Source organism: Amphibalanus amphitrite, unplaced genomic scaffold, assembly GCF_019059575.1.
Source record: "Amphibalanus amphitrite isolate SeventyFive unplaced genomic scaffold, NRLGWU_Aamphi_draft 000940F_arrow, whole genome shotgun sequence".
NCBI classification, from domain to species: Eukaryota; Metazoa; Arthropoda; class Thecostraca; order Balanomorpha; family Balanidae; genus Amphibalanus; species Amphibalanus amphitrite.
The window spans coordinates 9,087-36,454 of record NW_024882434.1 but is presented as its reverse complement, the minus strand read 5'-3'; the positions used below and the strand labels follow the sequence as shown (position 1 = coordinate 36,454).

The 27,368-nt window shown below is 45.6% G+C and overlaps 2 protein-coding genes and 1 long non-coding RNA gene across 13 annotated transcripts in view; 1 reads left to right on the top strand and 2 right to left on the bottom strand.

Moving 5' to 3' along the window:
- LOC122368336 (chondroitin sulfate proteoglycan 4-like) overlaps positions 1-8,811 on the bottom strand; it is a 95,816-nt gene extending 87,005 nt beyond the window's left edge. Inside the window, exon 1 of the mRNA XM_043342178.1 lies at positions 8,340-8,811. Within this exon, the coding sequence (XP_043198113.1) occupies positions 8,340-8,406 (67 nt within the window). The 5' untranslated portion in view covers positions 8,407-8,811. The remainder of the gene's footprint in view (positions 1-8,339) is intronic.
- A 792-nt stretch (positions 8,812-9,603) lies between these two features.
- LOC122368335 lies at positions 9,604-14,768 on the bottom strand. The gene is made up of 3 exons (XR_006254225.1): positions 14,721-14,768; positions 14,344-14,585; positions 9,604-9,724 (listed from the first exon to the last, which is right to left on the bottom strand). It is a non-coding gene; the product is annotated as an uncharacterized LOC122368335 (long non-coding RNA).
- LOC122368334 lies at positions 12,131-26,981 on the top strand. 11 transcript variants are annotated; one of them, XM_043342177.1, is made up of 11 exons: positions 15,161-15,228; positions 16,848-19,162; positions 20,201-20,308; positions 20,941-21,074; positions 21,327-21,488; positions 21,941-22,114; positions 22,889-22,988; positions 24,406-24,556; positions 24,988-25,202; positions 25,406-25,520; positions 26,238-26,981. In XM_043342177.1, exons 3-11 carry the CDS (start codon positions 20,210-20,212, stop codon positions 26,579-26,581), a joined length of 1,494 nt encoding a protein of 497 aa, XP_043198112.1. In that variant the 5' UTR covers positions 15,161-15,228; positions 16,848-19,162; positions 20,201-20,209; the 3' UTR covers positions 26,582-26,981. The 11 variants fall into 11 exon arrangements, 4 of the variants coding, with proteins under 4 accessions (XP_043198109.1, XP_043198110.1, XP_043198112.1 ...); XM_043342174.1 differs by lacking the exons at positions 15,161-15,228; positions 16,848-19,162 and adding an exon at positions 12,131-12,256; XR_006254220.1 differs by lacking the exons at positions 15,161-15,228; positions 22,889-22,988 and adding an exon at positions 14,811-14,831.
- The last annotated feature ends 387 nt before the right edge of the window (positions 26,982-27,368 follow it).

The following is a 27,368-nucleotide window of genomic DNA, read 5'->3' as shown; positions in this document are numbered from 1 at the left end:
TCTTTTTGCCCCCCCATAATTTTTGACAAAACTTAGACAAGAAACATAAACCTGATTATTCTGTTCGATCATCTGAAGATGTAACCAGATGCCCATATACTTTATCATACGTTGCCTTTCTTAAATGACAAGTGTTCGCGTTCAATTCAAGTTTCCCTCCCTTCAACCTAGTTTTGGAGACATTATAAGCGTCAAAGTGACGCAGCGGCAACCCAGGCCTTCAGTGACCGCTTACAGGGGCGACAGATACGGAGCGGCAGAGGAGGCATCGTTCCCTAAGAAACTTTTGGAGGAGGGGCAAACGTATATTCTTGCCCCTCCATAATTTGTGCCCTAAACATGAGGAAAATTTCCATAGCCTGATATTGCAGCTATGCGCTCCTACAGTTTGTCCAACGGTGCCTTTTGAATATGTGTAAATGCTAACCATTTCCGCTTTATAGCGTTTTTTGTCTTTTCAGATTCGATTTAGAGATATTTTAAGTGTGCAAGAGACGCAACTCACACCCTCAGTGGTCGTTTGCCGCAATTTTGTACCTACATGAATGCCAAATCGCAAGCGAGCGGAGACGGAAGGGCTAGCCATTCGCTTGCGGGTAGTTAGGAGGTTAGGACTGATGAGCGCTCGTAATAAGCCACTCCCCTGATTTTTTCGAACGCAACAGTTTCCAGTGCAAGTAAAATGGTAAACGCCGAGGTCGTACACATTGACCACATTGACCAATGCACGGTATGACACCCAAAGGCCAGTCATCAGAGATCTGCTTTGGGGATTCGGAGGCTTGTGTGGGGCCAGTGTAAAAACTGGATGTTCACTGAACTATAGTTCAGTATCCGCTTTATTTCAGTATTCACTATTAAATAAGTAAAAATTAACGTTGGAAACTTTTGAGGGTTAGGGCACTGATCATTAGTGGGGCCCCCTCTGGCTAAAGGCTGGCTATAGAATACAGAGCATCGAACACGAAAGCAAAATCTAAGGCATTTTGGAAAAATGAGTATGCCCCGCAGCGTCCGATAACTACCACCTTCCAGTGGGTCAAGCCAACGGGGTCCAAGTCTATAATGACACTTAACGATAGCACTAACCTTGTCTCACTTTTCGTTGAAGTCTGTTCCGAATGGTTTCGGCGACAGACTGTCTGCACTGAGGTCGTTTGGTATGTGCAACTGTAATGAAAGCCACCTGAGGCGCCCACACTAGGCTGAAGCTGGGTTGGAAATGCTTCGTCTTTGCAGATATCACTGGCCGCTGATTCTCGAGTGCCTGAACCGGTAGATGTCGTGGCAAAATTTGGTGTGATAATTTGGACCTTGCCGCAGTCAGCGCACCCTAAAGTCCTAATAAAGAAACGCTCCCCCCCGAGCTTCTGCATCCAGTCCAACGAATTCCTTCACCCTAGTCCACCGCTCCACTCCCTCACCTCAGCCCTCCGTTCCCAGCTTGACGAGCGTTTGGGCCTTAGTTAAGCCTTGCTGTGGGCTTACTGTAGGATAAACCCATCGAGACAGCCCGTCTCGATGAGCTTAATTGGCGAACTACTGCCTTGGGGTGGGTTTCTGGCGGATTGCTGTTCCAATAGGTTTAGATGCGACCGACTGTCTCTGAATGTTTGAGCGGTCTCCTCCTGCTGTTAGCTAGTTTCAGTTGATATCTGTCTCAGAAATACTTTTTAAAGGAAGGTTAAACGGAAATCGAACGTAAAGTGAACAGAGGAAAAGTGGTAACGAGTTACCTCATTGAAGAATAGCGCTCGCCTACTTCAAAAGGTTTGGCACCGTTCTTCAAATCTGATTTGCGATTGGGTTATGGGCTATGGCACAATTTTTCCCATTGGAGCTTTTTTCTAATACAGCAATACGAAAATCGTCATATCGTTTAATGGCAGATCCAGGGAGCGGGCATATAAAGCAAATATTTACTCCCCCTCCCCTTGCGTCGCCCGAAATAGACAAAACATACCGTATGTTTCCTAATAATAAAACTTTTATCAGAATGTTGTTTGCTTTATACTGTTCAGCAGTAAAGGAATCGAAATCCGAGAAGTTTTTGGATTTTGGACATTTGGGGGGGGGGTATGTCCCCTACAGCGTCGAAAACGCCTTTCTGGATCCGCCTATGACATCATCTCGACTGGGATCTTGCCCCCCCACGCCAAAATCGAATCCGCCGCCACTGCTTACGGCAATGCCAATGCGGGATATTATTCCTTTGATTTATTATTTGGTACATAACTGAAGAAGATTCACTTGCTTGAACTCTAAAATTGTTTTCAGGCGACAAAAGACCCTTAAATTTTAGACCAAGCATTTCATCGCTGGATCACACTTTACTAAGAAAATGATGTTCATTGGATGTGACAATTTTTGCGGAAATCTATCGCTCAGACAGTTCGAACGCACAACTGTCATGCCCATGGCATTGGGCGGATATTGGATGCAGAGACATTTCTGCAAATTGCAGCGATGGTTGATCTGGTCGGATGTGTAGTGGCGGAAATCACCTTTTTCCGTACTTACAATGTCCTTCGAAGCTGCTTGTACTTCCCAACCTAAATTGTACTTATTGTACATTGATAAATTTCCTTTTCACATGACTCGCAGAAAATACTTCAACTACGCTCATTATTTTTTTCGCAGTTAAATAGGTTGACAGCGCGCTTTTATAGACTTATCACCAGGTTTGCGGTCAATAGTCAGATCAGAAGCTCACTTTTTCTTAAATTAATGAATCCTTGTGTGAAAATGCACTTGAAAAAGAACAGGCCGCATCATACAACCTAAACACATTTCCTCCTCTGAATAATTCAGCTCTTTGTTCAGGAACCAAATTGATAAGTTAAAATGTAGTCCTAATATCTACATGGGTCATGGGTGGTATAAAAAATAGAATAAATTGAATACGTAAAATGAGAAAAAAATACTAAGAATAAATGAATAAGTAACTAACTAAATAAATAAATAAATAAATAAATAAATAAATAAATAAATAAATAAATAAACGTCTCATCTGAAACTGCTAAGGCGGCCCAAGTGTTCGACATCGCAGCCGGCAGTCACGCGTGGTGCGCCAGACCGCCGGGCTTTCGAGCTGCGTCGCCGATAATGCTGGATGACTCCCATAAATCGCCGCTGAATGATTGTTCCTGAAATCAGTTGAACAGTTTTGTTGCCACCGGCGACTGCAAATCACGTTACCGGCACCATTGTAACGATAAAGGCGTCCCCATAAAGCAGCTGGTCCTGTCACCGCACCTTTGGCGGTTATCTATACGAACGCTGTCGCCTTCACAGCGCCGAATAATCCAGCCCTTCAGACTGGGATGGATGTTATAAAGTTAGACGAATACGTGTATCGGTGTTAGGCAATGATTAAAATGTTCAGTTTATCGAATTGCTTCATATGCTGATGAAACGGTAATGATATTTAGTCATCAATTATCTGTTGTCGAAATGTTGTAGCATAGACAAATCAGCAAGCAACTGTTCAGTGTTCAGTCATGCAAAGAATGTGAGCTCAAAAATCGATACGTCGCACCACGTTTTTACGTTTCATTTCACCACCTCTGTTTCAAGTCTCATGCGCAGCAGCAACGGCCCCCAAGTTCGTATAGCTGCGACGAACGTATAGCTGCGACGAACGAGAGCACACCCCGGTCCGCCACAGCTTTCAGCCCACGCTGCAGATGGAATGGATGCTCTTATACGGGTCCGATGCGCCACCTCATAGCAGCGACCGGCGAGCTGAAAAGTAGCCGGGGACATGGCGCACCCGGCTGCAGTTGCTGGTTGTTATGGTCAAAGACAGAGGTGACGTTCGTTCGCCGATAGTGCGTCGGTAATGATATGCTCAGAGGCGCGCCTTTGATGGGTCACGCAGGACTGTGTGGTGTTCCGGCAGGACACGCAAGGTGCGGAACTGTGCGTGACTGGCCAATCAGCAAGTTTCCGCGAAATTATCATGTGAATACTGCTAAGAGATGTGTGAAGGTTTGATTGGAAATACTCTGCCGGGTCTTCTTTGACGGGACTGAGGTATGCGCTGGTTCTGAAAATCCGTACAAACAGTGAAGCTGGTGGGCTTTCGTTGCCCGGTCGATATTTGCCGACTAGGAAGATCGATTTTCTTCAAAAGGCAGTTTTCTTGATGCCATACGAGACCCGCTGGCTGTAGTAAGGACTACTTTTGCTCAGATCGGTGAGATGAGATCATTTCAAGAGGTAGCCGTGAAGTTTAGCCACCCATGGCCATAAAACAAATCAAACGCAAGGCCAGTGGTGGATAAGACATCATTCAGAAAAAAAAACAGCCGCGGAAAGGTTTTGTTCATTTATCATGGAAGATGGAAGACTCCGAATGGGGCAACAGGTCAAAATGGAAGCAAATAGTCATATGGGATCATTAATTACATTCATGTCGTTTTAACCCGGCGGCCGCTGGGCCTCCGCGCCACCCGCCGGCCGCTGGGGGGGCATATAGTTGCCCCCCCTTTACTTCTGCGACGATATCGTCGCAACGCGAAGAGATAGAGAAGCGAAACTTTGTACACATCTTCCTGAATACCTAGCCAAGGTTGTGTCCAAATTCGGTGTCGATCCCATTTGAAATGACGTCACAGTGACGTCATAAGTGAAATCATAGATTTGCGACTCTCATATTCCTCACGATACATCAGATATATGGGACCGAATATAAAGGGTCGATTATTGGTCAGAAACTAGATGGAAGTGTAGTTAGATGTTTTAGGATGACAGCAGGTGCTGTCTAGTTCATTTACAGTTGAGTTTCATGCTCAGCGTCATCAGAAACGGTCCATATCGGAAAACGACAAAACTTTATGACGTCACTGTGACGTCATCTTAGGTGCTACAACCACCAAACTTTACTCAAACATTGCCTAGGTATTAGAGTTGCAAAGTTTTCCCCAAAGGCTGCTACCGGCACCGCCCCGCCCCACAAAAATTTTCTGGGATACCGGCATGCTACCATGCCCCAAGCAAAAAAAACCGCCAAATTACCGGCATCCTAAAAAAACCTGCATTCTTGATTCTAGCTTACCCCTACAAGAGATGCCACATTTTGGCAGTTTCAGTACCTGTCCCACCCAGCAGCCATCCATTGTCCAACCACAAATACCGTCAGGCTGATTTTGGCTGAGTTGGCCCCACAAATACCCAAAATTTTGAAACTCAATTCCAGTCTATACTGTTAAAATATCACCTGTAATCAAAGAGGTATTGCCTACAAAAAAAAAACTAACACATTCATCAAAAAGGCGAGGACAAAAAGAACTTGAATTACTGAAATGTGTTTCTAAAGACTGGACAGTGAGCATTGAGCAGTAATCACATTTACATTTCACAGGTGTTCTACTTTTCCACATTCTCCTAAAATGTTGCAGGCACCAGCCAAATGTTTAAAATCTAGATGGTCAAAACATAAACAAGTACAGATTCGGCCATCTTCCTAACTGAGGAAGCGAGATCAACATCTACTGTTTCCTATCCACCATGGCTTGCTGGTTCGTGAATAAGATACGAATCATGTAAAAAATGAGTTAATAACTCACTGGTCCTGAGAACAGTCACCAAATAATATGTACAAAAACGATATCTTCCATCTTCTCCAACCTCAAACGTGAAGAAACACAAGGGGTTTGTTCCCGTCGCTCCTCTAACCTCCTCCAAGCTCCTCTAACCTCCTCTCGTTTCAAAAAATCGTTCCCGTCGCTCCTCCAAGCTCCTCCAAGCTCATCTTGACTTCACATCTCACCACCACTATTTGCCTCCTCCCTCATCCCAAACGAAAGTTGGTTTTTTGGAGGAGGCTCTTGCGTAGACGCATTTGGCGCACGTAATACAAATGTGAATTGTTTATAAATGCGATTTGAAGGAAGTGGAAATGATTTTAGTGATTGATGACGATTGGATATCTGTAAATAGTAATGTTTGACATTAATCTAAGGTTATTTTATTAGAAAGCGATTATTATCTCTTGATTTATGTTTGCGCGCCATAAATCGCCGACCGTTACAGCCCGCAAACAGCTGATTTTCTCGCGAAAATGTTCCCGTGGCTCCTCTGAAACGGCTCTCCTCCAAGCTCATCCAACCTCATCCGAGATTTTTTGGGAGGAGCGACGGGAACAGACCCAAGGTCTCAGAGGGCCTGATTTCGAAACAAATGCGCCATAACAGAGGCTTTTAACCAGCTGAATAAAACGCTGCAAAAAAAGTTTTAGACTGCAAGCCACTGCCTCGTGAATGATTATATTAATAAAAATTATCCAACACAATATTAAATTATAATGAAATCAACAATGTGAGTGTAATTCACTACAAGAAAATTCATTTCTCTTCAGTTTTTCAACCAAAAAAGGGTATATGAATGAACCTATTACGTCATCAGATTACCTACATCCATTCATTAGGGGAGAGAGCATCTTAAAAGTAAATCCTTGGTTGTATTATTTTGCGCCACTGTGTCAATTTTGCCTGCATGATGTGTTTTCTTGTAAAGATACGACAAAATGTCAGTTCAAATCCATTTTCATTTAATTATGGGACCAAAGTCAGGCTCAAGGCTACCTAACGCCTGCCTTTTCAGCTGGATTTTCAGTGTCAACAAATTCTTTGTAGAGTTTCTCAGACCACATCTCATTATCTCAGGACTCAAGGCCAGTTTCCAAACAGTGTGTTTTTTGGTGTTTTGATTCTGCCTTTTCCCCTAGGGAATGTTGTCATGAACATTTTTTGTTTGTGTGTGTTATACATATTACCTACCATTTGACTTACTAATTGATCGTGCTTTTGCAATATGAATGAGTACCATTACAATTACTCCTTTTATAGACCACAGTAGATTCTTAACAATTCTAATTATAACCAAGCCTGTGAAATGCTGAGGTCCATGTGTTACCCCTACCCTTAGCAATGGAATTTCTACCACAAAATGTATCTTGCAGTGGTTAATATTGCTGTTTTATTACAATTTGAGAGCCTCTTAGTGCCCAAAGTTTGAATCTTTTGCTGATATATTTTTTTTGCTCAAAATCAAAAATACCGGCATGCTACCGGCAAGACATGCCATATACCACGAAAAAACCTGCGGTAGTGAAAAATTACCGGCATGCCGGTAGTGCGGTAGGGAAATTTTGCAACTCTACTAGGTATTCATTTGAAGCTATGCCAAGTTTCACGTTCGTAGCTTATCAGGTTTCGGAGATATTTCACAAAGCGTAAAGGGGGGGGGGCAACTTTATGCCCCCCCCCCCCCCAGCGGCTCGTGGGTTAAAGCCGTAAAAATCTGCCAGAATCATGACAATGAGTCCGACTCATTTCGGTCATCAGGTGTCGCTTTTCAATCTTTGAAAATGACCCATGATACATAACTGAATGGGGTAACGATATGGAGAGAGCTTTGAATCATTGATTTGAATAACATTTCGCCACATCAAAGACAAATGTGTTGGGAAGTATCAAGCACCGTTAGTATATTCAAATTGGATACGAAGCATCATGGGTCCACACCAGAAACACGGGGTATTCTCTGGATTTCCCCTCAGTATTACGCCGCGTTACCAGCTCCGAGGGCAAGAGAAGCACCAAGCGGTAGAAATACACCTCGTATCTGGCCGAATGTACTGCGATCGCGAGAACGCGTTCGATCCGTCCACCGAATGAAATAAATGGGTGAAACTGAGCAGCCCGACTGGACTGCCGGCCCGGCGTGGGTGTCAGCGGTGCGTGGAGTACTGCACTGCCGCTCGGTCACGACTACAGCAGCCGCATGCAAGGCTCGCTGCCGACAAATGTCCTCCGCCTGCAGCGGCGCGCGGGCCGACAGACCACCCGAGGTCCTCCGCAGCGCGACTCACTTCAGTCGCACGGCAGGGGGTCTGACGACCAGCTGCGGCAGACGCGGCCCACATGTCACCGCCACTGCCGCCCGTTTCCGCTCCATAGTTGCCAGTTTCCGGCGGTCTAAAGCCGACAGCCGAACGCCGGACAAATTTATGACCCCATGCTTATCTGGCTCAGCGCGGCCTTTTGTCAGCTGCTACAAATTCATAGCAAATTCAGGGTGGTCGCCAGATATGTTCATGTCAAAAGGGCGGATAAATATCAATATCAAGAAGGCCCAAATGAAATATGGCACGATCAATGTCGTGAGTTAGATGTGTATGACGAAATCGCCAATTCGACAAAGGAATATTGTGTTTGGTTATTACTAAATTGATTAAAATGTCTGCCTTAAATGGCGTGATTAACACCATGATACAAATGCCGTGATGATGTGCGTTTGAATATTAAATCTGTGCAATGATGTGTTTTCCTTACCAGTGTCGAATCCAGAAGCAATCCTTGACAGCAATCCGAGCGCCACAGCAAATCCAACGAACTTCATTTCTTTTCTTGTTTGGTCACATTGACACCTAATTACCACTCTCGGCGTACACAAGAAATAAACGGTAACGGACCGCACTTATTACATCCCATAAGTTCGCGAGCGCTATACGCGGTGACTCGCACACCAACAATCCCCTCCTCGGGCCCTCCGGCGCACCGAGACACCCACTGGCGTTTGCGACTCACGTGGGACTCGTATCGACTCACTGGTGACTCATCCCACTCACTTTTGACTCCGCTGAGTCACTAATGACTCCACCCAGTCACACCGACTCCGCTGAGTCACCAGTCTCCTCTCGCACTCGTCTACCGGTGCTCGAACCGGCCCGCTACCCACCGGCACTTGACAGCGCTCGGTTCGTCGGAGGCGACGCGGCGGTCCGTCGACGTCCATCGGCAGCGGCGCCGCTCGGCCAACTAACCGCACCAGACGACCGACGGCGGCGCCGGCGGCGGAAGCGGCCCCCCTGCCTCCCCGCCGCCGCCGCCACCGCCGCCGCTGCTTCTCCTGCAGGGTGTTCGTCTTTAGTGTTCTGCTTCTAAGGCTTCCACCTCTGTCATCCTGGCCGTTTGAGACGGTGCTAGCTTTCGGCTGTGATCTCTCGTCATCATCGCTACGATTGTTTCGATTGGTGCTGTCGCGCGGTTGTAACACAACAGTGTCTATCTCCTTTATCGTTTGTGTGAGTGTCGTCACCACAGCGCCGTCATCGTCATCGTCACACGTCACCGTCATCTCTCCACCGCTACCGCCTAACCGAAGATGGAAGACAGATCAGACCGGTTCAGCCGTGCAGGGGTGAGATACGGGTGCCGTACACTGCCGGAACGCTTGTTGCCCTCCGCCGGAGGCAGCGTGCAACGGCGTGGGCCCTATTTCAATCTGGGATGTATACAGAGTGTGATGGGGAGCTTGGACGATTGGGATATTGGAAGAGCGACGACAGACTATAGTAACGGATAAAATGATTTACTAAATCTTTTGATTTCATCTGCTCCTGGCAGCCACTATTTATTTTTATTTGCATTCGTCAAGCAACTGTCACACATCACTGGACACTCCAACCAAATATAATAAATTCTTGATTAAGTAAATGTGAACGATTTTATTACATTCATTTCGCATATAGCTCCCACCACAGAAAGCTGAGATCAGAGCTGATTACCAGGCGCCGATCGTTTTTTCCGTTGACGAGCGGACCAGTCGGCCGCCGGGACGTCAGCCGCCCCCGCGCGGCGCCCATCGCCCGGGGCGGTGTCAGACTGGTGTTGAGGCCCATCTATCCACCGGTCCGTTCGATTATTCAGCCGGCGAGCTGGCGGCACAAATTATGTATGCAATGTCAGCAGAGTGGCGGAATTAACGCCCCCGATCCCACCGTCTCTCTCCCCCTCTCGGCCCTCTCTCCCCGCCGCTCAGTTTGGCCGTCTCCAGAAATGGCTCAGTCGATCTCGTTGGTCCATCCAATCGTATCATGTGACACGTGCCGCGCGCCGTCTGAGGTGTTGCATACATGAATGCCGGTCGCGACTCCGGTCAATTTCAATCAGCTGAGATCAGAGGGGATGTGGGGGTGTGATACCCCCCCGTGGGTGGCCTCCCCAGCGGATAGCTCCCCACCGATCGACCCCCCGCTTGATCCAGCCTTGAATGGAGGAGACGGCCCACGCTTCTCATGGGATGCTGAGAGACAAGTGAGAACACAGTGCCGGGCCTTTGAAAGCAAAACATAATGTACGCATATCCAATAAATCACATAATGCATACATATCCAATAAATCAGCCTGCTTTGTCCGAGCTCAACGGAACTAGGAAGCTGAGGACTGAAGGGGAAAATTACGTTAAAAAAAAACGATTACGGAGAAAGGATAGGTAACTTTTTCAATTATGCCAGTCTTCGTTGAATGCTGAGGAGGCTTGAGTATTTAGTTCAATTGAAAAGTTTTGTTTTATGGTGGCTAATGAACAACTAGATCGTAATACCTGCTAGACAACAGGTGTGAAATATGATAGGATTATGACACAGGGCAGGAGCTGAAGGTGAGGCAATTGCTATTTGCTTCATTAATCAATAGCACGAATTCCTCATTTTAATAACACACACAGCATTCTGCAACCTTTGTCTGCTTATTTGATAATCACCTGTTTCCTCTCGGTCAGTTCAGCTCTCTCGGGACCGTATCGTAGCGGACCCAGGCGGCACCCTTGGTCCAGCCCGCGCGCACTATTTCAGTTGCGACACGCGGGGTAGGCAGACGACCGGGCCCGGCAGACCGGAGCAGCACCAGCGCCACAGAGCTGAACCCAGCTGCTGAGAGCGGGCCTTTGAAAGCAGTCGGCCGTCCGTCTGTGTTGTTGTTGGCCGGCTGCCACCTCTGCAGTGCTCCAAAGGGGAATGCGTCGGAACCGGGGGAGGGTGGGGAGGGCGGCCGCCGCGTGCGACGTGCTGTGCCTCTGCGCGACGCGTGGTCTCTGCAGTGTTGTGTTGGACAGACGACGGCTGACGATTGAGGTGGATGAGGGGTGGGAAGAGAAGCGAGGGACGAAGAGACTGATGTCGGCGGGAGAAGAGACCGAAAATGAGAGGCGAGATACTGAAGGCCAGAGACGAGAGACATGAGCGATGGGGCCAATCATCATCCTCGAACAGTGAGAAAGGAACGATGAGAGCAATAACTGCAGATTGCAAACATATCCCCCATATCAGACCAATATTTCAGGAACAGCTCTTTTCGACGGCACACCATGCGACATAAAATGAATTTGTGACGACAGAAACTGATCCCACCTTTGATGTGGCGTTTTTATAGCGGAGGCAAGGCCCGATGGCCATTTTATATCGCTGCCGACCCTTGTGAAATTGCCTCTAACGTCACTCATACCCTATTCGAAATTCGTCGCCGTCTGCCTGTTTGATGGAACAGAAATAAGGCTGATGTATTGGGCCATTTTCACCGATGGCCACCGCCGCGTCCTTCGATGGTTATCACGTTTGGTCGGCTCCTGTGGCCGGTCATGCGGAGAACGATCCTCGTTGAGGAGGTGTGGGTATCGGCCGCCTGCCCTCCCCGCCTATCGGAAGCGGGGGTGGAGACAAACGGACCCGGACGGTGACCCGCGGAGGACAGCGAGGATTGATGGCGGCGGTGCAGAGAGGTGCGACATGCAGACAGATTATTGGCTGTTGTGGTGGTCAATGGTCATGTATCTATGAATGATAACGTCGTTGATCTGCCTTTACTGTGTTACTATGTAATTGTGTTCCACCTACACCAAGTATATATACAGTACAAAATCATATGAAATCACATTAAATAAAATATAAGATTTAAATATCTAATCAAATGCAATAAGGGCAAAATGTAACACCCGCCGGGCGTGTAAATCAAAGGTTGCATAAACATAAAACGCAATCTGCACTGTAAAAAAAGTTTACAAACTACCGTGTTAATTGCTCAACAAAAAGATAGTATTAAGACACACAAAAGCTGAAGATAGCAATGAGGTTAGTAAACGGTTTGTATGTAAGCACATTTATTTGTGGTAAACAAACATATAAGTTACAAAACTAAGCCAAGGTGTGTCAACTAGTGGTGTGTCAGCAAGCACTATGCGTGTTTTATACACTATATGCCACACTTACGCAAAACGTGTTTTCGAACAAACTATACATAGCAGGGGACACTAACATACGACCTTTTGTACAACATGTACCTTTGTGCTAAAACACACTTGAAGTTATTTGACAACTGCGGTGCAACTGCGTCACGTCCGCCATGTTTTTTTCGGCGCGCGTCCTTTGGCTTGTGCGGCTTGTGCTGTGTCCGCGTCGTGCGGGTCTCTGATGGTGAGTAAGGTGTTGCCAGATATAAATTTGATGTAATTATGCTTCTGTGTTGTATGCCTTGAATTTTGTCAATCGATTTATCTTTATTCGGTGCTAGTGATAACCGTGATGATGCAATGAATGTTGTGTGAATGAGGGACAGCATTATGACCACCAACTGTATCTTAGCAAAATATAGGTTAAAATATAGGAATTCTATAGGTTATTACTGAGGTTACTAGGTTGCTGTAGATTATACTTTGATACAGCCCCCTAATTATTTAATTGCACATGAATAAGGTGGCCCAGTAAGACAAACCCGACAACTATGTCTAAGGACAACTCTAGTAAGATCTGTCTAACGCATTTCAGGTGGCCTTGCAGTCATAGGATAACCTTTATTGGGCAAAAACTGCCCATTTTTGTCCACCTAAAAATATTTTTTATTTAAAATTTCTTTACGTTCTTTCCTGTTCAGTGAAAGTTGAAATGGGCATCATTTTCTGAAATTTATTGGTAGGGTCCCAAATGATAATTTTTGCAACATTGAAGCATGGGAGTTGCAACTTGCCACATTCTCAAAATGACTGGTGAGAGTCAATTTAATTCAGGAAACAGGTTAACTCCCCTGGTTCCGCCAGTGTATAGCTGGAATGGAACTTGCATATAAAGGCAATCATTTAAGTATTCGGTTCCAAGGTACAGGGGTGGCAGAAGGTGAAGCACAACAGGGGAATGTGCCACACAAAATTGTGGCTGGGGCACCTGGGTCGAAATTTCCAATAGTACCTTACCTTTCCGCTGTGGCTAGATTAGTTATATCTATTGATTAATGTTAACCAATGGTGTTAACTTCAATAACCACCTAAAATAGCTAGAAAATTTACACCTAAACCAAATTATGAACACTGATGGGTATAGGCACATAGCTCGGACAAAATATAACCAAACCTAACCAGACCTAACCTAACCTTACCTAACCTAACCTAAACTAACAAAACCTAACCTAAACTTACCAAAAATACACCTACAACCTACATTGGCAACCGAAAGCTACTTGTGCCGTTATTGAAAGTAGACTAAATTAACTAATAACAGGAAAATCAGCATTTAATTAGCTTTTTGATGTTTGCAAATAACTAACAATGATATTTCACATCGAAAAACACCTATACTATACCTACATTATTACTAATGTTGGAACAGGTACCGTTGGAACTTTTCACTGACACCCGACATTTAAAGAAGAGCATATGGAATGGAAGATGAGTTACCGCATTATTGCAGATAAAATTGTTAACATTGATTTTCTTCTATGGGGGTTTCAATTCTTGGGGATGCTTTTCTATGCGAGAATTAGATATTTACTTTGCCCTTACATCCTGAGGTGCCTTCCGCGGTCCGCCAGTGGCCCGGGAACGTTTGAAAAGTTGAGGGGGCAGGTTAAAAAGTTGAGGGGGCAAAAGTTAAAACTCAAAAGTTCTATATTTCTTTCTTTCCATGCAACGCCATAAGGCTAATGTTGAATTTTCCCGAAAGTTGGAGGGGCGCTGCCCCTCCAGTCCAAAAGTGGGAGGGGCAAATGCACCTGCTGTCCCTCCTCTTCCCAGGCCTATGCCTTCTGCTGCTGCAGCTTAGACATGTAGTTTAACTACCCACTGACTAAGAATGCAGTTCACATTGCCTTACTTTAATGGATCACAAGGTGAAACTCTTGATTATCACTTGTCTAGATATTAAGTATAATCCAGATACTTTTGATATCGATCAATAGAGCAGCTCACACTTAGTGTGTGCTGTAAAATCTGACATGGGAGATGTGTTAGGCAAGGGAAAAGCAAATATTTTAGGCCCACCCCACTTCAGTTGGGAAAACAGTAATATGTTCCTTTTTTTAAAGCTTCTAGCAGGGGCGACGCCACGGTGCAACGTCTGGAGGGGACATTGACCATTTTGGAGGGGACGAGGACCATTTCAAGTCGATTCTTTCCATGCAACGCCATAGGCGTAATGTTAAAATCTTTAAACAGTGGAGGGGACGAGATCCCCTCCATCCCCCCCCCCTGTGGCGACGCCCTTGGCTTCTAGGGTGGCCACTAAAAACTTACATTCCGAAGTGAATTTCGGCTCACTTCGGCTAGTGCAGAGGCGGGCAGAGGCATTCAGCGTTATGCGTCATGTAGCCACTTCGTCATATCCCGGACGTCACAGATCAGCTTTCGTAGCCAAGATACCTATAAGAAACTTCGTAGCCGCCGTTTCTAGTCGGAATGTAAATTGGCGGAAATGGCCAAGATAGGCCAAGGTGAAGGAGTTTATGCCCTGGTTTATGGCGGGCGTTTTTGGAAATCTAGAATAAAAATTACGATTTTTTATTTGAAACAAATAATGTGGGTTACACTGTAGGTTTTTGGGCAAGTCACTGTAGTATGAATCAACAAATTATCTTCCAAAAATAGCAAGAATGCAAAGCTCTCCGGGTTACCTTGGCCGTTTTTCCGCCTATTATATTTGGGCTATCTCGGCATTTTCGACACTACCGCGGGTAACTACTGGCCGCATGACCGGAGATAGGCCTGTTTATCTTTAAGAATCAGTAAAAAAGGAGATTTGTTTGTACAGTGGCTTGCAAAATTAATTTTTGATAAGTAAATCCCTGGCCTAAGACCTATCCCTTTTCGCAACTAGCGAGTAGACCGCATCATCAAACATCCGTAGGTTGTAGTTTAGATATAGTTAGGTTAGGTAAGGTTCTGTTAAGTCTGGTTTAAATATGTTTATTAGTCCCATTTTACTGTTTAAACGACATTTAATAGTATATTTCATAGTTTTACTGATATTTCCTTTTTGGTCTTATGACGTCATTATTGCCCACACATTGCATATGTAGTATTTTTCTTTTGTGAGTCATTTCATCCTTGATTAGGCGCGCATTATTGGCATGACCCCGTTACGAGAAGATTTCAATTTTTGTCGATTTTTATATATTTTAGGTGAGTTAGTTATCAAAGTGTTTAATTTTTGATGTTCTGTGAATAATTGAAAGCCATCAAAGTGTGATCTAATGCACTGAAAGCCATAGGTGTGGGAACAGGGGGGGGGGGGGACGGCCGGGCCATGGCCCACTGCACCCACCTTTCAGCTACGTTACAATCAGATCGGATACTCAGCTCGACTTGCCCCCCCCCCCAAACACACTTCTCAAAACGTCCCTACACCTATGCTGAAAGCCATTTTTGGAGGGTGGTGTTATTTTCCAAAATTTGACAAGGCCTTTTCCGTCCCGATTTATGGAAGTTTCATCCCTATTTTTGGAAAATGCCCTTCTATTTTTGGAAGAGCATACTAAAAAAAATGGAAGCTTCCAAAAATGAAACAGATGGCCACTGCCACTGTTTACCCAACTGATTTCCAGTCTGCAAAACATGGCAGGGAGCTCGACAAGATTTTCAGGGCAGACAAAGTCCTGCCCCGAATCAGAATGCTGAGTCCAGGGGTAGCCCAATTCCTGCCCCTAATGATGCAAATAATGTAATGATATTATGATGTAGGAAGCAGTGAGAAGCTGAGAAAATCACTTCCGTCAATTTTTTAAACTTCTGCACCAGATTTTCCTGCTTCTGCCCCAGTATTCCGGAAACCTGCCCCTATTTCTGCCCCGACCTGCAGTGTCTGCCCAGACAAGATCTCGTCGAAGAATGCCACATTTTGCAGACTGGACCAGGACTGATTTAGTGTGGTGATCACCCAGCTATATCACTATTGTTAGCAGGATGATTGGTGTACCTACCTATGTATGGATGGATGTATGGATCAACTTCATGATTTGCCAGCTGATTTGGTTATCAGTATTGTGATCAGCCAGCTGACAGCCTTTTCAAAAAGTTGTTCAGCCAGCTGACTGCATAATCATTTTCATGATAAACCATAGGGCTGTTCGGGTGCTGCAAAATATTTTGCGCGACTGTGACATCACACTTGTATGATGTCACTGCCCATCCCGTCGAGCAAAATCTTTCGCAGAACGCACCGAACACCTCAACATATTTTGCGCGAGACAATCGTGCCGCTCCATTCCAGCAAGCAGCGACGTAATAACTAATGAAAAACTTCACCAACCCATTTCCAATTTATGCACCGACAAAATAACACCAAACACTGCATAAATTCACTAGTTAACACTGCACACTTCGCCACTGTACGTTGTCTGCGCCAAGTCTGCACCACTTTTGCCTCCTGCATCCTGAAATTTTAGGATGCGCGAAGCTGAAAGATTTTGCAGATGCCGATGTCACACATGTGACGTCATACGGTGGTGGGCGGAGCATAAGGCCTGAAAGTTCCCTACTGCGCATGCATGCTGCAAAATTTTACAATAGGATGTGCGGGCCGAACAGCCCTCATCATGGAGGGCATCTTTTCCTTATCATGTTTTTGATTGTGTTTGGGATCTGGCTACAGGTGACATAACCTTTGTGAAATTTTGTGATTTTCCAAAAGTGCTGCAAAATAGGCGTAAAATGATCACATTTGTGATTAATCACATTTGTGATTTCCTCCCCGTAGTTTGCCCAACTGAATCATAAGTCATAACAGGCTTTCCTCTTTTCAGGCAACTGTAGAAGTGGTTCTGCGTTGTACAGTTCCATTATGTCTGTTTTCTTCTAGCTCAATTGCTTTGTTTTGTCAGCATATCAATAACCACTTCAAGGATAAATCTGAGAACTGCAACTTATTTCTCTGTCCGCGTTGTACACAAGGGTTCACAACTGGACGTTACTGGCTGAGACATTATGAAAGAACCCATGCTGTCAAGCAAAGTACGTCACAGTCGCACAAAGAGAAAGGAAGGCAAAGTCTGGAGGAGTCACCTTCAATCAGTACTCATTGTCAGGAAGAAGCTGAGGTTGAGACTGAGGCCTGGTGCTTGGATGATCAGGGTGAGAAAGGCTCTACAGCAAAAACTGAAGACAGTAGCCGGGAGAAAATAGCACGTTTCTTGCTTCGATTGCAATGTGAGCATGGGATGTCACGGGCTGCAACATCTTTCGTGGCTAGTGAGATAGGAGAAATCGTCGACACCGCTCTTAAGGAGCAGAATGAGAGCAGAGCATCAAAGTCGTCTTCAGTTAAGCAGGCTTGTGAAGAGTTTGCAAGCGAGTATAAATTGAGCAAATTCTGCCATGAGGAGCTCTGCTACATTGCACCTACGACTCAGATCCTTACCACAGGGGGTGGTGAATTCCAATCCAGCTATCAGTATGTGGATGTCAAGAAACAGCTGACAAGTCTCTTGGAAAATGGCAGGCTGGAAAACTGCAAACGGGACAGATTGGTCAAGCTTGTGCTCTACTTTGATGAATTTGGTGTGTGTAACCCTCTGCGGAAGAAAGCATCTGATTATAGTCTGGGTGGTTGCTATTTTGCGGTCGATGAGGGCTTGTCAATGTCGGTGCTGAGTGACATTCATCTCCTCCTACTATGTCCTACAAAGCTCATCAAGCTTCATGGTTTGAACACAGTCATGAAGCCTGTGACAGATTCCCTGTGTGACCTCTTGAACAATGGCCTGGATACTTGTGGCACTCATTTTGATATCAAAGTGGAGTTTGTGTGTGGTGACAACCTGGGAGTGCATAAGATGGCGGGCTTCCAGGAATCATTTTCGTCAGGGCAGCGACCATGCCGAACATGCCACGCCACAAATGAGGACTTTGGTACAAAGCTCACAGAGCAAGAGCTGACCCTTCGTACTGAGGAGGAGTACCAAGAAGAGCTGAACATGTGTGAGAATGGAGACAATGAGGAATCACGAAAAGCATTTGGTATCAACTCAAAATGTGTGTTTGATGAGCTGAAAGACTTTAAGGTCACAGAGATGTTTCCACCAGATATCGCGCACGATCTGTTTGAAAGTGGCGTAGTCAATCATTCCTTGGCTCTGGTGCTATCATACCTGATTTTTCAAATCAAACTCTTCACATTCGCCTCAGTTCAAAAGGCTATGAAATCCTTCTCATATGCGAGAGTCGACAAAGCGAACACTCCTCCCATGCTTCAAGCAAAGGGGCGCAAAGTGCTCGTCAAAGGCACTTTCAGTCAGTGCTGGACTTTCCTCCGAGTTCTCCCTTTCATGATCGGTCCACTGGTCCCACCAGATCAAAAGGCGTGGCTTCTTGTGACCGGTTTGCTTTCTCTTGTACAACTCATTTGTGCTCCACGTATGGACGGTGAAATTCTTGCAAGAATGCAACCTTCAGTAGAGCAGTGGCTGCGTGAGTTCTGTGGAATGTTCCCGGACTTCAAAATCAAGCCGAAGTTCCACTACTTATTACATTACCGGCACTGGGCAGCACAAATTGGTTCCTTGAGGAAAGCTTGGACTATGCGTTTTGAAGCTAAACACCAGCAGTTCAAGATCTACGCATCTCGAGCACACAACACCAAGAACATTTGTAAAACCCTGGCAGTGCGACATCAAGAAGCGGTAGCTGCATGCGAAGGAAAGCAAAAGAAGATGATGGGGAAGAAATGCAAGCCATGCCTAGTTACAGGTGCATTCGGATGGGAGGTGGATGACCGAGCTACGTACACCAAGATGGCAGTGCTTGCGGGACAGAAGTACTGCGTCGATGATGTGCTGATCGTGAGAAACCCGGCTGCTTCAAGCTCAGAGAGCTGTGATCTTCTTCGCGTAGCATATTTTCAGTTTGATGCAGTAAACCATGTCAAAATCATCGGTGACGTCTTGAGGGCGCTTTCGTTTGATGAGCACTATATGGCATACCGTGTGACTAAGGGCGAGATGATGATGATCCCTTCTGCTTGGATTTTTGACCCCACTCCGCTGGCTACTTATTCAGTGCAGACCGCAAAATACGTGCCCCTCAGGTACCAGATACCAGGTCTCCGAATCACCTCTGAAAGGTGAGTAATCTGTGCATTTTGCTTCAATTTGAAGTATCAGATTTACTGCGAACTCGCGACTGCTTGTATTGAGCAGTATTGCAGCTATTTGCTTCGCTGTTATGGCTATTGTGAGTGCAAACTTACACTCACTCGGGTCTTACACTGGCTCTGATATCTGACATGTAGCTAGCGGCCAGTTATGTGGCTTCCACGCGTCCATGGGGTGAAACTATTGCATGAACGCACGTGCACACACCGCCCCTATATCTCGGGAACGGATGAGGCGATTGTGCTCAAATTTGCTACGAAGGTAGAGACTGATCCGACATGCAGCTTCGACAACACTGGGGGCGTTACTGCACGTGCTTACCCCACCTCCTTCGAGCCGGGTCTTGGCTTGAATAGATTCGAGGTTAATTGCTGAATCTTTTTTGAGGATGGAGATGCTAGTTCGGAGCATTGTGTTACATATGATGATGAAGATGATTAGCCAGATGCTCATTATTTAGGATCAAAATTGATAGAATAGTTGTATTACGTTTCACCCACGGGGCTTCTTCGGATACATATGACAAACATATGTATCCGAAGAAGCCCCGTGGGTGAAACGTAATACAACTATTCTATCAATTTTGATCCTAAATAATGAGCATCTGGCTAATCATCTTCATCATCATAATTGCTGAATCTCCAGTCGTTAACTTCTATCCGACATGACGCGTGTAAAATACTCTGCAAAACCTCTCTTTTGCTCGGTCGTGCACCGCCCAGAAGGCGTTATATGGTTATAAAACGTCGTTTTCAGCGTTCTGGATGACATTCAGAATCGGCATTGTCTCAGCTTTTCAAATAAGCTATGTCTGTCTTTTAGGATTGGGATACCCGATGTTATCCAACCACCCGTGAAGTGAGCTGTGCAACCCACGTGTCTAATGTGTGCGTAAATAGTAAACCATGTGCTGTTTCGCTTGCTGTTTCACCCACTCCATGGCTATCGATGATTTTAGGACATTGTAGTTAGATAATTAATGTAACCACTTGTCATATTTTTTTCAGCGGTCAACGATGAAGGCGCTAGTAAACCATCGAAGTGCTGCGCGCGTCTTCGAATTCGAGTCTGTCCTGGACCTTGTTCAAAAGGTTCGAGCGTTCTTCGGTCTGCAGGTTAGTATATTGTTTGTTTGTTTGTTTGTTTGTTTGTTTGTTTTTTTTGGAAGAGTGACGGAATAATTTTAGTTAACGGTGGGACTCAATGTCGTGTTTCAAGTAAAAGGCTGAAATAACGTTTTTTTTTTTTTTTGCTCACAGACCTTAAAATATAGTACCTAATAGTATTTTGTACTATATTTTAAGGTCTGTGAGCAAAAAAGTCCATATTATGGAAAGTATAATACAGCGGCCTCCGTAAAACAATACCATTTGGAGAAAATTTAATTAATGACATTAAAAAAAAACATTTATTTACACAATTTGTTTAAGGTAATGCAAAGCCATATACCTACGTAAACCATAATGTTAAGCTGCTGAACGAGGCTCAGATTGAAAATAGGCTGATGTGTTGGAAATACATAGTCTATCTCAAATGCAACATCAACCATTTACAGCAGCTGTTGTCAGTAGTCTAACAGGAAAGAGAAGAGTGCAACCAAAGGCTCTATGATTATGCGTAATGATTGAGTATGAAAATGTCGGATGTGTTTGCCTATCATTTCCATCCCCCTCTCCACCTTGGAGCGACTAATGTGTGTGGTCTACTCCCGACCTGGCTACGAATGAGGTACATGTTTTGTCCCCAGGGTGGCGAGTGGGATCTGGAGATCTATGATGACGACTGGTCCTCGTGGGTCCTGCTGAATGAGGAAGATGCGATAACTGGTGTTCGGCCTCGCATCAGGACCGTCATGCGTGGCGATCTGGTTGTTCTTGAAAGGTAGGACATCGATCTCTGTTAAGTTAGGTTGTTTTGAGAAATAAAATGTTGCTTATGCAGAATGCAGTTATAAAACTCTAAAAGAAAAAAAAACGCCCATAATCATTTGCAACTGAATTTGCTCAGTTGCGTTCGTAAGTATTGAACAAGCTCGGCCTATGAATGTTTGCGTAGTTGGAAATTGTCCTGAAAAAAAAAATATGTTATCCTAATCTGGTATTGTATCAAACATCTTCTCTCATCCATTTTCAGCACTGGGACGACATCCACTTCGTCAGTGGTGGTTTCGCAGCTGGATGCACCGGAGCCTCCAACGTCGCCCGAACTCCGTCGATCAGGGGAAGACGCAGAGATCCGGCCGAAGTCGGGAAGCGACGCTCTGGCCGAATCTCAACAAACCGCAGGAGTGTCTCGGTGAGTCTGTCAGGCTGACTTTGTCTTTATGCGTTTGGAATTAAACCTTTCAGCGCTTGTTTAATCGGGTGTGTCGAGTTTTCATCGTTATTTCTACATTTATTTTAATCGAATGAACCACAGGCCTCTATAAACCTCAAGAGTTCTATGAATGAATCTGTATGAAAAGTTACGTAATTTTATATATTTGTTAGTAGATCGACAGTCTTCCTTCCCGCGGATCGCTGCGCCGAACCGTGCCACCCAATCCCAGCTTGTCCACCAGTTTGGTTGCCTGTTGCCAAAATGCTCCTCAGACAGGTGACCACTGGCACTGACATCTATTCCGATCGCGAGGATAGACTATACTGCGCCGCGGCAAGACTTCGACTGTGGTGACTAGGCGCAGTAGGCGGTCTCTGGTGCGGCGACCCACCAGTTACTAATGCCATTTCGGTTCGTTTTCTTCGCAGGATGGATACTATGGAAGTCCTGGATGCCATGGAAGTGATCCGGTTTGACGACAGCCAGCTGAGACCTGGACTCCTCGAAAAGCTTCGAAGCAAAAAGCCCGGCTCACCTCTGACCAGGACGGAGTGGAGCGAAGTGACGACAGTCATCGTGACGTTCGAGAAAGCTTGTAACAGGTATCATCCCCGTAGATAACGTGGTGTTGTTGTAGCGCGGGTTGAGGACATTGAAGTTAACATAAAATACTATTATCATGCATTTTTTGGTACATTTTTATTCAGCCCTAGCCGTAACCCGCGCCGGGCCGGTACTCCATTTGTAACACAGCGGGCCGCGGAGCAGGGGGTTTACACCCCCCGTCTAACTCGACTCCTGAGCATCGTTGAGACAAGCGATAGGCGGCGTTCGAAAGAGCGTTAAAAACCAGTAGGAAAGTATTTTGGTCATGTTTTGGTCAGACCAAAAACTAGGTCACCAGAGGTCACCGAGGAAAAATGTTCTTTTTTACTTTTGATAGTTTTTCTTCAATAACTTTTGATCCAGAAAAGATAGAGGCATAATTCGCACGCCATTGTTCTCAGCTCGTCAAGGCGCGTTGAATGATATATAATATGACCTCAAAAGGTCAAGTTGAAAAGTTGACCTCAGGGCAAGGTTCATCTCATTCGATGCGCATTGACGAGACAAACACAATAATCGTCGAACGGAGTTTATCTCAATTCAATCAAAAGTTATTGCACAAAAACCGCTTGTGACCTCAGGTGACCTCGGATGACCCAGTGACACCTTCCTGCCTTCCACCTTTATGTCGGTTTTACTGTCTCGTGTGGTGTGCTTTCATGTTTACATATTTCCTTTAAATGATGTCTTATGTCTATGCCTTGCCCTGAAAACTCCTGTTCTAGCGTCTCCAAGTCGTTAAGCTCTCCCATGCCCTTTCTTTTTCCAAGCGTCCTGAACCTTACTCATGCTCGGTACATGGAGCTGGCTGACCGCGCCCTTGTTCAATGGCCGGCGCTGCACTTTGGGTGCAGCCCGAAACAGGCACTGGTAAGCACTTATTGCGTTGCTGTTTGATTCCATCAACTAATAGAAAATGACATCGGTCCAGGTCCGGGACAGTTCGTGAACTTATCTAATCGAACTCAGCTGAATATACTGAACGGAGGCACTTAGTCACCATGTCCTGAATTGGAAAATAGGTAATTGAACTGAACCTCAAGTAAAGTCGATCTGAATGAACTGAACTGAAGCGTTTGCGAACTGCTCCGGCCCTGGATCTGGCCATACTTGTATGTATATTCAGGGCTGCGGAGTCGACCAAATTTTAGCGACTCCGACTCCGACTACGACTCCGTCTTGAAAAAATCGACTCCGACTCCAACTCCGACTCCGACCCGCCCTACTTTGACATACCTGCATGACCAATGTTTCTAAATATGGGCGGCTTCTTCGCACTGGTTTAAATGCGGAACAATAGTGGCTAATTTGGAATTAAACTAAACTTCACTTCAAAATTAGTTTTCAAGTTTATTTCCTAACCCGCGCTGGGGTGGGGGTTTGAACCACTTTCGCCTTTGGGGTAAGGTGGGAGTCAGAATGACCTCCCCCACTCCCTGTCCGTTCAACTTGAAATCCAAGAGGACTAGAAAGACGAGACAAAAGCAAACGAAAGCTCGTAATGAATACTTGCGAAAGTGCTCTTTGGACATTGCCAGATAAATGTCCCTGTATGTCGGAAATTATATGGGCTATATAGCCACAAAGAGAATAATTCAACAGCTCTTGCGACCCTATTCAACCGTTTTGCATTCAGTTAACGGTTCGGGCTCCGAATGTCTTGTAAGGTCAGCTTGTAAGGTCAATGTGTTGGTCAACATCGCGACAGAGAAGGAAAATATTAAAAATGTGCTGAAACCGACTCCGACTCCGGCCCGGAGTCGGAGTCGGTGAAAAATTATCGACTCCGACTCCGACTCCGGCCAAAACTACCGACTCCGGTCGACTCCGACTCCGACTCCGCAGCACTGGATATATGCATAATTATCCATGTATGTATGTATGTATGTGCTATACTATGAAGTATATGTTTGTATGTATGTAAATATGTATGTCTGCATGTGAGGGTTGCAGAGTCAATGTGTTTTTGAGTGACTCCGATTCCGATTCCGACCCTTCGGAATTGTCTCCGACTGCGGAATCAACTCTCACTTGATGACTAGTTAAAGTCAGCATCACAAACGCATAAGGATCAGCTTCATGTGCTTGAAATGCGTGCCTTATATGGTATTGGCAAAGGACAAAGGTTATAAAGTCTACGAGTAATTACGGAGTCGAAGTACCATTTAGTTCAGCCTCCGTGTGAACCATGCATTGCCTCTATATACCAGCTGCAGTGGATGTTGAACGCCCTTAACGTTACATCTACCCTTGGGTTGTAATTTATGCACTGCTTTTCCTGTCTCAGTCGCAGGTCAAAGCAAAAATACAATGGCGCGTAAGGAATGAGAAGCGACGAGACGACGGAAGTGATGCCGAACTCCAAGCGTCATCAAAGAGGTTGTCACGCGGAAAAACATTCAAGGGATCGCGATATGAAGGATTCGAAGGCTACAAGGGTAAGCATTGTGCATTGTGAAATGCAAGACAGCGATGTAGTATGATGTAGTACATGTGACTGATAAGCGACTAGTGGTGAATATTTTGCCCTTCTGCAAGCTTTGCATTGCATATATTAAAGGTAGTGTGCCACTTTGCATTGGCCATATGAAGTTATTGGCATGGGCGAAGAGAGCGGTCTCTCTCTCTCTCTCTCTCTCTCTCTCTCTCTCTCTCTCTCTCTCTCTCTCTCTCTCTCTCTCTCTCTCTCGCTCTCTCGCTCTCTCGCTCGCTCTCGCTCGCTCTCGCTCTCGCTCTCGCTCTCGCTCTCGCTCTCTCTCTCTCTCTCTCTCTCTCTCTCTCTCTCTCTCTCTCTCTCTCTCCCCTCCTCCCCCTCCTCCCCCTCCTCCTCCCCCGCTGGCTCTAACATTTCGTATGAACATTTCGACAGAGTACCTTCCGCCTATGCCGGAGGAAGACGTTCAGCATCTGAGAAACCGCCTCTTGAAGCATCTACACGAGGCTAACCTGACGAGCGAAGGCAAAGCTGAGCGAGAGGCCCTGATCAACTCGACGTTCGCAGACAGGCGCAGGCATGTGGTGACGCTCCGCACCAGCATGCGCAAGCTTTTGGAGCTGTATCCAATCTTGCGGAACCCAGACGAAGTAAGTACTAAGTATGCCTTGGAAGTTGTAAAATTGTCATTATATTCCTACTCTCTAATTCCATAAAATGTCCCCTGTGTGTTGCATCGTTTCGGCTTTTATTCGTCGCCCACCATAGCTTTCTGACGTTTTCTCATCCATGGAGGATTCTATAATATGACTTAACTGTCCTCTAATTATATTGTTGATGCCGGTTGTTCCAGATCTGGCGTGAGCTGGCCAAACTGGAGGGGGAGACGGAGTCGTCTAAGCTTGGTGACTACAGGCGCCGCCTGAGCGACTTTCTCACCGCCATCCAACTGATCACAGAATGTCAAGGTAAATACGGTAAACCATTCACGTCAACTATTGCCCCCCCCCCCATTACGACCATGCAAGATTGCTGCCGAACTACTAACCTATGGGCGACGTGAGACACGTCTCTGCTCATTACTTTCAAATCTAGTACCTAGCAGATGAATGAAAATTAAATTCAAAATACTACTCTGACTTGTGTCGTGTGCTTTGTCTGTGCATTGTTTATCCTTGTTTTCAAAACGCTCTTAACTAGTTAGGTTTAAGCGTGCAAATTACTCTGTGACGCCTGTTTCTCTCGCTCGCTCTTTCATCGCCCATGAGGTGGCTCACGGCTGTTTATTTGATCGAATTAACAGTGATATGGTCAAAAGCAGCCAGCTAGTTCAGTATGCGTTTCATAAACGTGACACCTCTTGGGCTCGTTCGTTCATCGCCGAACAGGTGTTATACTGACATTTGTGCTGTTATACTTCAGCGACCTTTATTGGATTGGCGAATCACTTGATCCTTGACCTGACGACCAGACCAGTTTTCACATGACCAGGTGAAAACTGACCCTCCCCCCCCAAAAAAAATAGATATCAAAATTTGTGTTGTTAGCGGCATGGTCTCGAAATTCGAGGCCTTGGTGGCATTTTATACGATATCCGTGAGATCGGAAGAACTCAAGCAGCTAGCAAGTAGCAGTGTTATACTGTTAGAGGTAAATATCAGTCTGAAAATTTACCTCTATTTCAGACACCGACTGCGTGGAGTCTCTCCTCTACTACCTAGACGCGAACCCCGAGGACATCTTTGAGGGATCAGGAAGCGCGCCGCACTACCAGGTCAACGACGACGGGTCCATCGGCCTTTTCGTCGAGGGGGTCTGCTTGACAAGGTCGGTGGACCGGAGCAGCAAGGCTGATCTCCTGCTTCTGTGGGCAGCGATTTTCCCAGTGTTCAACCAGAAGTGCCCCGTGTCTAAGGCTAAGAACGCTCTGATATTTATCACGGTGAACATCTTTGAAAAGGGGGGCAACCAAACTCTTTCCAACCGTGTCCTGGGACGAGTCCAGCGTCTCAAGCAGCTCTGTGCGTAGCTCTGTGAGTAGCTTAGAACGGAACCTGAGAACGGAACGCCTTTGCCGCTCGGCTGTTAACACTTTCAAACCGTGTGACACGTCCAGCGTCTCGAGCAGCTCTGTGAGTAGCTGAGCACAGAACTTGATAACGGAATGTCTTTTCCGCTCGGCAGTTAACCCTTCGAACCGCGCCCTGGGACATGTCCAGAGTCTCAAGCATCTCTGTGCGTAGCTCTGTGCCTATAGCTTAGAACGTAACTTTAGAACGGAGCGCCTTTGCCGCTCGGCAGTTTCCTACAGAAGATTACTTTTTTAGGTTCATTTTTAGTACAATAAGAGAAATATTACTGTTTGCAGTTGTAAGCTTGCTGAAAGGAGCTTGAATGCAGTTTTGAATAAACATGTTTGATGAGTTTAATTCGATTCGTTTTTTTTTGGGGGGGGGGCGGCTGTGAAAAGAGGTGACTAACACGCACATTAGTTAAGTTACACGCCTGTTCTCAAAAATGCATTTAGTTTATTAACACGCACAGCTTAGTTAGCTAACACGCAATATGTGTGTTTTGCGTACACGCATATAGCTAGTGAAAAGTGGCCGTGTGACAAACACATGTGTTACCTAACACGTCTGTAGTTATTAACAAAACACACCGATGATAGTCAATAAACACGCTTACACGGCTTATCTTAGTAACCTGGCAAATATTCGAAAACTAGGAGGTGTGTTTCAAAACACGCTATTCAACCTTTTGCGTGTAATTGAAAACACACTTAGTCATGAAATGCGTGTTTTGCTTACACGCCT

Bases quoted from the DNA above. Each gene is read 5' to 3' on its own strand.
- LOC122368334 (XM_043342173.1), top strand. From the start codon at position 16,664: ATGTTTTTGATTGTGTTTGGGATCTGGCTACAG. The intron at 22,115-22,888 runs GTATCATCCCCG...TCTTTTTCCAAG, and splicing joins TTCGAGAAAGCTTGTAACAG to CGTCCTGAACCTTACTCATG. The intron at 25,521-26,237 runs GTAAATACGGTA...CCTCTATTTCAG, and splicing joins ACTGATCACAGAATGTCAAG to ACACCGACTGCGTGGAGTCT.